The following is a 12316-nucleotide window of genomic DNA, read 5'->3' as shown; positions in this document are numbered from 1 at the left end:
CTCATGAATATTCATGAGCAGGCGAGCCTGGAATGTATTTTAACTGGGAATAACTGGCGGCTAAAGGGACTCAGCACATATCGATAGCAAATGCAGTCTGATTCAAGCCGGTGACGGCCTCTCTACAAATGCATATTCATAAGCACCTGTCTTCCCGAGGAACTGAAGTTAAAGGTACAGAACACATCAGTGCCGAGAGTTCAGCATCTTTGTTGTGGTGCCACTGCAGTCCCAATTGCAACACCAAACAGCTGTTACAAACACTCTAGTGTCAGACCAGCACTGGCCATTACGTTTCTGCTCCTGGACTCAATTTCTACTGGACACAATGTGACCACAGATGGACCGTCATTCTCATGCAACAGTGTCTATCTGTGTGACTTTTATTGGATTGACGCAGTCCATATCTGAATGTGCGGAACTAGCGTCATTCCCGACATGTTTTTCAGGATGTGTGTGTGTGTGTTGTGTGTGTGAGAGAGAGAGAGAGAGAGAGCAAGATAGATATATAGATATATAGAGGTCATACAGGAAGTGATATCACAGAAAAATATAAGATACTCACGCCCTCCGCTGGATACGCCTCCCAGCCCAAGTCCCCCAGTGCAGACATTGAGTCCAGCAGCGTAACTGCATAAGGAGAAAGCAAGGGATAGAAATAGAAAGACAATAAAAGCATTAGGTTGAGAGGGAAAAACAGCAAGTGTCGAGGAAGGGAGTGACAAAAGCACAGTGAGAGTGAGGGACAGCAAGGGAGTGAGAGAAAGAGGGAGTAAAATCACAAGAGGCAGAAAGGGAGTGAGAGGGAAAGGGTGAGGTGAGGTGGGAAAAAAAGAAGAGTTTGACACGAACAGACACACAGAGAAGGCAGAACAGGCAGGAGAGGAGAAAGAGCAATAGAAATTGAGGAAGAGCAAGTGAGACACTCATAGAAAAGTGTGAGTGGCCACAAGTGGGACAGGTCATTGTATGAAGAGAACAGAATATTTTAGACAATTACATATCTAATTTGGAAATTCCTGTGGCAGTTTCAGAAACGATCGCCTGCTGATGGGGCAGGCGCTTAACCTGCCGGCAAGCCCTGGGGCACTGGCCATCCACAGACAATTAATACTACAAATCCCACAGTTCCCTCACCAGTGACAGGCGATTGCTTCATTTTCGCTAAAAGGTCTCTGCAAAACACGCGCGCGCACACGCACACGCACACACACACACACTCACACACATACACCCACACACACACACACACACAGATAGACGCACGCATACATGCGCACCTGCACCCACAAACATATCCTCGTGGACGAAAAGAGCACACAGAATAAAGAACGCACACAGCTGGATTAGCGATAAAGCGCAGGAGAACACCGGCATTTGCACAGCACTCTGAGAGGAGGACTGGAGAGGTTAAAAAGATGGGTAAGCGGCTATTTAAAGCCTGGAGATCCATTTCCCACAAGCCTCTGAACTGCGCTTTCCCACTTTGAGCTCCATTCCAAGCCAATTAAAGCCCAAGCCCTGTGAGCAATTAATTTTTAATTACATCCAACCTGCAGATGTTCCCTCCATCTTCAACCATTCGCCCCCCTCGCCAGCATTCTGGAGCGGCGCACCTCCGTTAAATCAAACTAAATAAAACATTTAAACGTGTGAAGATTCACATTACGGTCTAACTTGCCACTTTTTTGGACACATTTACAGATGCTATGAAATGCCTTGCATTTCAGTCGGGGGCAGTGAATCATCGGGAAACGAAGCACAGCAATTAAAAAAGGCAAAACGGCTCATGCTCTCCACTCCGTAAACCCATCGCTGCCGGCCAAAAATAAACCAGAAACGCTGAGCTAGCACAGGCTGTGAAAGGGATGTGGAATGAAAGAACAGGAAGTCGGCGCGGTATGTTGCTGATAGTCTGATATCAGCATTATCGTATCTTTGCTAAAATTAACAGAATTATCATGAGTAGGATATTTGTTCATCATTTTTTCACAAAACACAAACTAATTTCTCCATGTGAAAATGGCTTAAAGGACAACAGTCACTGAACCTATAGATCAAAGAATGAATCAAACACACACACACACAAAGTTAGAATGTTAACCGATATCAATTTATCAGTTTATTAATTTATTCAAAAATCGACACCCACTCATTATTTCATAACTCAAATGGTTTCACGCTACCTCTCACATTGATTTCCTCTCCCTTACTTTTACATATTAATATTCGCTCAGGAACACACAATATGTGACTCTCATAATCTCCCTCAGTTAAGAATTTTCTCCAGCACACTCACTCATGCACTCACCCTCTCATTCCTACACATTTGCCTCAAATTGTCAACGGACTGCATAAATCCCTGTCGCTCAAATCACGGCCCTCAAGGTCCAATAACTTCTGGTTTTCCACCCTTCCTTTACCTGGGAGTCCTGTGCGAAGACACCTGGCCAATCAGTAGCACTAATTATTCACTTAATTACCCGGGGGGAAAGAAAACCTGGGCCGGATTTGGATTTGAGGTCCGGATTTGAGTATCCATGGCATCGGTGATGTCCAGAGATGGACTCTGCTGCCAACCAACCTGCTAAAGAAATCTGCCTTCTGTCCTTTGCTTAATTATGAAAAAGTTCTAAAAAAAACTCTATACAGACCACTATTTGAGGGTAGCAGTCTTTTTTTTATCTTATGCTCAGCTGTGTTGAGAGATTCAGAGAGTGATTTCTGACTGGAAGAATATCACTCTCTGAGTGACGATGAATGACCCTGAAACACAAATGTTGGATGCTGGGAAACAGAGTCATACTGAACAACCACAAGGTTGCATTCTGGGAACCAGAAGTGTACAGGTTCACTGAAAAACAGTGCCTGATCAGTATCTGAGTGCCGTTCTTTTTCGTTTGCTCTCCTGTTTCCTCCCCAAACCACAATAAATCTAAATAGAAATTTATTTTCAAATCTGTCACAAATGGGGCAGATTATTCATAATGTCAATGTCAAACTTACAGCCATTTTGGAAATTTTATGCATACGTAACGACACATCTGCTGCAAAGGAAATGCGTAGTGGAGATGTGGACTGTCTGAACTGTATTGTTGCGAATGCTCAGGGGTGAGAGACAGTGAGAAAGCTAACCTACCTTCTCACACTCATCTGGGGCCACATTTGCAACCCAACCCCAGCCTCAACCCCTCCACCCGGAGATAAAGGCTGGACCGTTTAGTCATTTCACCCAGGATCATGTTCAGTATTACCCAATAAGCATAACAAAAGGCCGTCAATGGGCACCGAGCTCAGCTGCGAAGCCGAGAAACCGAAAATAAAATTATTCGTCGTGTTCGAGGGGCCACAGCAATAACAGATGATGTCACCCGAGCCCCGTGTTTACGCAGTCGCGTGGGGCCGGCGCGGACGAGGCCTTTTTATTACTACTCCGCGCTTTCGGGCAGGAGCGCGCGCCCAGCCCGCAAAGCAGACAGGACCGCCCACTGGAAACATCACGTTACGGCTAATCCCATTAATAAATGTGCCGTATTGGCTTCCCCGAAGACGCGGCGCGCAACTCCGGGCGGATCGGGTTTCAGGGAAAACAGTTATCGATTACGATCGCCAGTCTTGCATTTTCATTTTTTTAAATAACGTCCAGCGACAGGCAATATTTTACTAATGTCTACCATTCACCCATATTAAAACAATATCATATTTGGGGGCGGGGGGGGGGGGTACTGATCTTCCGGTATTGGTGCTCACCATTACCTGCAGGGGTTAGACTGCTCTGTGTCTTAGTGTACGTGATGTGAGGCTGTTGCATCTGTTTTGCTATGAACTTTGCATGACCCATTTTCGTTGTCATTAAGCACAGCTGATAAGGTAAACCTTCACTGGCATGGATCATCGACTGCTTTTTTCTGTATTTCGATACATTATTAATGAAGTAAACAAGAGTCTTTACTTTAGAGCCATTGGTTTAAAAACAAGGTATACCAGAATCACAATGCTCCTGCAATCTAATCCATCTGGTCTTGTTACATATCACCATTAAAAAAAGACTAACATACCATGTATTTTGTGTTGGAAGACCAACTGTTCTCTCATCACTGAAAAATTGCGCTAGAAGAGCTATCCTTAGTGCAGTGGAAACTGCAACTGATAGCCACAGACTGTCATCATTGATGTGAAACTCCCCTGTGATGGTCTTTCTCTACTGTTATGCTATGGCAGCATTTGGCTTTTCATTTTGTTGAACGGTGACACAGGACTTCCCATCTGACCCTGTTAAGTTGGCGATCATTCAAAGGCAGGCCTGTATTGACAGGGGTGGGAGTGCTCTCTGCTTCTCAAGCTCCAAACTGCTGCACCGCACAAGATTTTTTCTGGTCTCTAATCCCCCAAGCCCTGCCTGGGCAAAAATGTCCTTTCATCTACCTGCCAAGACTCTAGCGCGCTCGCCAATACCAAAGAGTGAGGCCAGGACCCCACAACAGCTCCTCTTGCTTAAACATTCTTCTCTCTCTCTCTCTCTCTCTCTCTCTCTGAGTATGTTCACTGCATCTTTTTCTCGCTCTCTCAAAAGAACTGTGCTGATGACTTGTTTTATTTCATTTTCTTTTCCTTTTTGATGTTGTTTCTGGTTTGATACGGAGTGTAGTGATGGTGATTTTTTATTTTTTATCTTTTATTCTGGCGTAATTAATCGACAAGGATGTTCTAATGAAGGGGCATCAAAGTCTCTCTATCTCTCTCCCTCTCTCTCAAACTCTTGCTTTCTCTCTTACTCTCTCTACTTCTCTGACATCAGCACCAGGTCAAACAGCAGCCAATGGTGTATTAGCATTCCCTAATTGCCACAGTGACTCCAGACACTTTACCTATAAGCAGGGCAACATGACTCACATTCTCCACTCATCTACGAGATGACCCCACAGCGATTCCCTCCTCCTCTCTCCCAGCTTGCACTTGAAGGCAACTCGTTCAAGGAACAAACATTACATGTTAACGCTGGCCTTATTACTTAAGTTAAACCGGTTACAAAAAAAAACAAGAAAAAAAAAGAAACTTACACCACTTAAAGGGTCACTATTATCCCTGGGTTGTTTTTGGCTGTTGCGTCAGAGTGCAGGTGTTTGTAATACCACAGCTGATCATTTTTGAGGGCGAATTTTTCGGGTAAAGGAACGTGAAATGATGGCAGGGTTCAACCGAGGGGACTGCGCCAGGAAGTCGATACACGGAACCTCGGGGAGGCCCGGCCCGCCGGATTCTTTCCCGCCGGTCGCAGAAAGGAGAACGCGGTGGCGCGTCGCAAGATTTGACTGACCCTGTTGTGGACGGCGGTAACCTGGCAACAGGGTGGCCTGGAGGAACAGCGCACCTGCCGCCAGATTGCCGCTGCCTCATTATGCGGATGTCAGAAACCTCACACACACACACACACACACACTCCGCACGCCCGCGCAACATAACTACCGTTCATTCTCTTCGGCTTTCCTTTCACTCGCTCTCTCTCTCTCATGTTCTCTCTCCATTGTATTATTTCACCTCCTTTCCCCATTCTTCTCTCCATCATTTTCTATCCCTCTCTAGTGCTCTCACACTCTCATACACCTCCCCCATCTCTCCTCCCCCCCCCCCACTGTCTCCTGTACGTTTCACTCCTGAACATTTCTCGGTGTTAGGCCGATTGGCCTCCCCGTGCTGTTGGCGGGAGGGGATGCTGGTGCTTTGTGTCGCTCTCACCGGCTCCCCAGAGAAGCTCACTGAGCAAAGAACCCTGTCCAGCCCCGTCAGGCCTCGCGCCAGGGAATTAACACCCCGACACCCCCATCGAAGGGTGCGGGGCAGAAGTCGTTTGTCCTCTCAATTAGCTACAGACGTATAGATTTTTAACCCTTTCATTGCAGGCTGCAGTCCTCATTCCTGGAACAGCTTTGGATGCTAAAGCTGAAGAGAGGGGCTGTATGCTGTATGCAGCTCATAGGCAAGAAGCTGCGGTTTCAGTTCTCTCACTTTCAAATTGTTTCATTCTTTTAATTGGAGCCTTCAAGATTTTTGTTTTGTTTTGTTTTTGTGGGTCAACGAAATCTTGAATTGCTGATATTTTAAAATTATTCTCTTATCAGCAATTCTTATAAGCACGCTTCATTACACGAACACTAGCTTAGGGCCACTGAATATGAATTTGCATCTGCATTTGAGGTATTATTTCCATTCTGGAAAAAAAAAACACTCAGGACAAATTTCAAATGATTAAAGCAAAACTTGAGCAGGGAGTCCATCTAAGCACCTTGTGAGTATGCAAAGTGTCTCCATTATCTGACACAAAGCCAACAAGGTTTTTTCAGCCAGTGAGCACCACTGAAACGAATCATCTGTGATCAAAGGCCATTGTTAACTGCACTTACCGGATCCTCTTCAGGCAGAGGCCAATTTAGCCAAAAACAGACACTGTGCAGCGTAAGAGAAAGACGTTGCACATTAGCAAGTGCACACACTCGCGTCTTTACAAAATATGACAATGAAATAGCTTTCACCTGTTACTTCCTGTTACTTTCTGCCTTTGCAAAGTACTGATATTATTTCTAAGAAGTTGCATTAGTCACAATCCCCAAGAAAAATGACAAATAGCTTCTTTCCAGCATAGTAACAAAGGACATAAGCAAGCCACTGCCTTTAAGATATGAATTAAACATGAATACATTTTATTTTACTTATAGATGGCTCATCCATAACTGCTTTATCCTGCAACATTCTGGTTATTGGCCAAGTCTAGGGATGCACAATGATGTCAGTGTTGTATCACTATCAATATAATATGATGGACCGATATGATGATTCAACATACATGCACTACAGAGGCGATGCATTTGATGTGCTGCTTATGCCATAAGTAAAATTCCTCACTGAAACAGCAGCTGAATCACAGTCATCCGAATCTCTTGTATTTCTTAGTTTTAATTTATCATTTCACCAGCCAAACTCACAAGTAAAGCTATGTATACAGACTCATTGGACTGATAGAATCACAGATAGAATCATCAATTTTTAAAAGAAAAATATTGCATAAATAAAATTTGTTATATTTCTCTTGCTTACTTTTAATGTTGTATAATTTGTTCGATAATGGTCTCTCAAATAAATACATCATAAAAAATAAAATGAATTATTTTGCCATGTTTGAATATCTTGACTTCAAGGCTGCCAGCTTCCAATATGGAATTTTTCAAATAGCAGTTGGCCCTCGGAATACTTTTTCAAAAAACCCATAAAGCCCCAAGGCTTCAGCTCTACATACCCAAACGTTAGGGATGCAAGCCAACCAGATAATTTCACCAACGTGAGCAATAGGCTTATACAAGCTGTATTGTGCGGGGACATTTTCTGCATTTTGAGGGAAAAAGGGGGAATATCGTCGTCTGGGGGCGACGCTCGATGGTCGCTGTCGCCGGAACCTTATCTCGCCGACTTCGCGTCAGAGAGCTGCTTGAACGCGCCAAGAAAACGATCGGGCGCGGTGCGCGGGCCGGAGCATTTACTGGTAACCACCAATATCCTTGTGGTGCATTATCGTATCACTTTAACACCGTCCAGGGGCTTAAGAGGATGAATTACTGCAGGGTTAACGCTTACAAAGGGATCTGTGTTTTTTTCTTCTTCTTTTTTTTAACAGCGGAGGGCGGACGCATCGGACGACAGTGGATGCATTACTGAAAAACAATTACCGCCGCGCTAAATGCAACTTTATTCCTTCTTGTCAATTAACCCGCGGTAATATTAATTGCGCACTATCGTAATTGAAACGCTGCGGAAAAAAGGCAACCGTCGTGCCGCACCTCAAGTGCGGCGTGGAAGCGAACGCAACGGTTATTGGTCGGTCGAATCATGGAACGGTCGTCCGTTTCTATGCGTGGGGAAGAGCGCAGGCCCACTTAAAGGCTGGTGCCTCGGGAAACCGACGGTCGCGGTCATCTCCATGGATCCACCAGCACCTGACCAGTCAGACACATGCAGTCATCGCCGGAGGTCTGTCTAACAGCCTTATGCTGGGTTCTCCACGCAAGACTGCTGGTGCAAAGCTATTAAGTCAAAACCATTACAGCCAACAATTCTTTTTAAGAACCCCTGGTGTTTGCTTGACCTTATATTTCATTATATTTTCATGGCCACTGCATGTATGGATTTGACAAGAGCAAGCAGAGAGTAAAATGTAGCTGAGCAAAGAGATGAATTGAATGAAGACAAGTAAAGGTCGTGCAAAACCAGTCAAAACTTAAGATTTGAGATTGGCAGACATTTAGACTGTAATTTTAATAAAGCAACATGATTGACTGGCTGGCAAAAGCCCTTCGTGCTAGTGTAACACAAGGCACCAAGTGAATTTTGTCTGAGCTGGCCATTTGGAAAGGTGTCGGAAAGAAGGCCCAAATGATACAGTGGCTCATTGCGAGCACAGTTTTGGAACTGCCCCTTGCACTAGGGGTAAAACAGTACACAATATTCAGCAAAGGGAGTGATGGTAAATGAAGTCTTTTTATGGGAATTTTATGGGAGGATAAAATATTCCACACGCTCCACCAACTGACAGCATCACCAATCAAAACTGTGGAAAGAGGTAATGACAGGATGTTTCATGAAAATAATAGTGCATGGCATTTCCCAAACTAAAAACCATGGATAGATAAAAAAAAGGCAGCTTCTCCATGTTTTCTGTTCATTAAATCTATCAGGTGAAAAAGATTCAATGTAATTGAAACAACAGTGATGGATTAAACAACAGTCTGAATCAACACTGCAGACTAAGCAAATTTTCCTCAATGTCCAAAAAACACAAGCAACTAAAAAAAAAAGTGAACAAAACTGTCCACAAGCAATTCTAACTTGAGATCCATTTGGAGAAGGAACTACTAACAATTGCTGACTTACGGTAAGTTTTGTGTGTAAGTTTGTGCAATGTTCTCTACTGCTGTTGGTCTTTTTATTTTATTTTCATTCTATCATTATGACATCACCATTAAACATAAAACTGGAAGAAGGAAAGAAAGCTTGATTTCAAAGCAGAAGTGGGAGCGAGGATCAATGTGGCGCACGAGTCAAGGTCACAGACAAAACAACGAGGGGGACGTGATTTAATTACATGAGCTTGATTGATTAGGCCCAGCTGAAATATGTATCTGCCGATAAGAACAGCCATTATGAATTAAAGCAATTAAAAATATAGTGACCTCTGCCTCCCCGTGGAGAATTCCGTAATCCTGCAGGATTAGTAATGGAGTGGGGGGAAGCATGCCTGCAAGCGCTTACGGTAAAATGGCCAGTGTTAATTCAACTCTAACAGAGTACGTATGAGTCCAATCGGGACCAGGCGTGCTCAGTAACAGCTGATTTAACACCGAACGTTTTACTGCGTGCCGCTGCACGAGACTCGCGGCGTTGAGGGCTGAGCTACGAGACTGCACACAAACCGCTGCTCAACGCCTGGAAATGGGCACCCAGCAGCAAAGCAGGGGCAGACAATGCTGAATAAAAAGTCCATTTGAAACTGGAGCATGAGGACCATTGAGTAAAAGAGAGCCGGCAGCATCACCTCGCTCTCCATCTCAAGTGGCTGAGAGAGAGAGAGAGAGAGAGAGAGAAAACCTGTCCCGAGCCGCCCACATCGACAAGCAACACGCGCAGCGCGCTTATGCAAATCGGACGAAGCGCCGCTAGCTTAAATACGCGGTTTACACCTCCGAGCGGCCGCGACGAGGAACGGTGACGAGAACCCGAGCGGCGCGGGTCCCCGGTCTCCTCCGCTTGATCCGCCGAGACGCGGCCGATATTAAAAGCGATACGTTTACGGAGCCCGAGGAGCGGCTGTCGGCGACGTCTTGGGTATTGAGAATCCATGCCATTAGAAACGAAGGGGGGGAAAAAAAAGCACACTGAATAAGAGCTGGCTGCATGCAGCTGAATCAATACAGCCCCCCCCCAACACATTAAAGAACTCTTGAATTGCAAACACAGCTGCCGAGTGAGAACCGGGACCCAGGGGAAGGGCAACGCTGATGGCGGAGCGTCGGAGGAAAAAAAAAAAAGGAAAGGGGATCCGAGTTCAGGCTCGGCCGGCTTTGGTCTCCGCCCGAAAACGCGGCCCGCGAGCGAGAGGAAGCGCCCGGCTTAGGCAGGGGTCAGAGCCGGAGAAAAAGGGCTCCGCTTTCTCATGCTAATGTTCTCATAATGCACTCTGAGGCGTACGGGGGGCTACACCCCCTTGCGCGCAACGTCAGAGACCTGGCCATCGCAACCACGACTGCTTAGCTATCGTCTTCGTGGATTTTGTTTTATTTTATTTTATGTTTTTTTATACTTTGACTTTTATATTAAAGGTTTGGAAACAAAGAGACTGTAGTCCGATGTGTGAAGGCAATATTTCCAGCGAGTTTGCAGTGGCAAGGAGCAGCGCTGGCTGAATTGATTTTACACGCATTTTATTTGTATTTTATCTGTTTGCAAGAATGACCTACATTAAAAAAAAGACGTGAACAACATGAAACTGACTAGAGGATGAAGGCAGACACAGTTTTGTTTCTCACGGAATGGCTGTTCCAATAAACCAATCCTGAGCTTTGTGCACAATCAGGCAGCAAAAGTTTACTGTGGAAGAAAGAAACCCACTTTAACAAACTGAATGGGAATACTGAACTGTACTCTCTTCCACCTGTCCATTTATCTATGACCACAATTTGAGTTACAGCACAGTTTGTGTTTATTTTTTTTAAACTGTTTTTTACCTTCAGCCATAGCCATTTATTGGACCTGTCTAAATCTCATTGCGGGCAAATAGGGACACTTAATCAGTCCACACAGAGACCCTTCTTGTTAGCATGAAACCCTTCTCTTTAACTGGCATTCATGTGTTAAATAATGTGGATACGCTCTCAGTAGCTCTGAGGAACACTGCAAAGAGAGCAGATCCAATGGTGTTCAGCTGCCCCGATGGGCAGCTCATCAGGGTGTGTAGGCCACTGCTTACCCTGTGCCTCCTGTAACCAGTGGATACATTTACATGTTTATATTCCAATATTATTCTGAATAAAACAATATTCTGAATAAGATGTACATCATGTAAACAGCATATGCTCATTAAATATCCTGAATAAGGCCTTATTCCAAATATGGCATATTCCGATTAAGACATGTGGCATATGCCGATATTGTTCGGGTTACTGGAGCACTATTTGGACATGTACACAGCTCATTCAGAATATCCATCTCAATCGGGGGTTTTCACAACAGTTTGCAACACATATGGCCTGAGGGTGTTGTTTTCGGTCAGCCCTGCTGTTACTAGGCTACCCATTGCATTTTAAACATGAGTCAGACAGCTAGCAGTTTGCAGGGTGCAAAGATGGAAGGCCCCGCATAAAAAGACACCACATTTTTGGACGGAGGGAGAAACTATCCCACTTCTTAAAATTTTGAAGGGTAAATAAATAGCACAAGGTTATATGGCCATTTTACATCTAAACTATGTATGACTGCATGCAAACAGGAATATTAAAAGAGCATTAATTTCTCTGTAGCCATGTCAACAGCTTATTCAGAATATTGTCTTATTCAAAATAGAAGCAATAACTGGAATATTGTGTTCATGTAAAGGCAGTCACTGGCAGCAGGGCCAGTGTAACAAAGTGATATATGAACTCAGGTGTTCCTCCCTACAGTAATGAAGTAATAAATAAATAAATAAATAAATAAATAAATAAATAAATAAATAAATAAATAAATAAATCCAACACTATGGTATCAAAAACAAAATGTAAAAATAGCGATTGTGGCGCCATCTGCTGTTCAAATAAAATAAAACATTATTGAAACAGCTCCCCCTCATTTTGGCGGTCCCAGTTGGGTGACCCCAATAAATCTTAAGACATAAAATCATCAAGCTGTAAAAATATTTAATTGTATTCCCACCTCATTTAATACATAGGAAGCGTTTACCTCAGATGGATATATTATGCAATTATGGAAAATGGGACAATGCTTCTGCAGCTCACTGTGGCAATCACTATAGATGACCATGGGGATTTTATTCACAACAGGGGTTTGATGTAACGAAAGTGAGGTATGACATAGCAGAAAAAAGCTAAATATACATATGGATTTCATATTGCTATACCTCCAACTAGGCTGTGCTTCCAGCTGATCCAGGACCACTCAAAACTCCCTAACTCTAAACATTTTGGGCAGAAAGTTCAGTGCTTGAGGCTACGATTAAACTACACGACCCTACATAGACCCTACATATAAACTCTAAGTATATCTATGCAAGCTGAAT

The 12316-nt window shown here is 44.1% G+C and overlaps 1 protein-coding gene across 1 annotated transcript in view; it reads right to left on the bottom strand.

Annotated features, from left to right (window-relative positions):
* epha4b (eph receptor A4b) overlaps nt 1–12316 on the bottom strand; it is a 96132-nt gene that overhangs the window by 82324 nt on the left and 1492 nt on the right. The window contains exon 2 of the mRNA XM_064338849.1: nt 566–630. Within this exon, the coding sequence (XP_064194919.1) occupies nt 566–630 (65 nt within the window). The remainder of the gene's footprint in view (nt 1–565; nt 631–12316) is intronic.

Source organism: Anguilla rostrata, chromosome 6 (genome assembly GCF_018555375.3).
Source record: "Anguilla rostrata isolate EN2019 chromosome 6, ASM1855537v3, whole genome shotgun sequence".
Lineage (NCBI taxonomy): Eukaryota > Metazoa > Chordata > Actinopteri > Anguilliformes > Anguillidae > Anguilla > Anguilla rostrata.
This window is presented reverse-complemented; position numbering and strand designations above follow the sequence as displayed.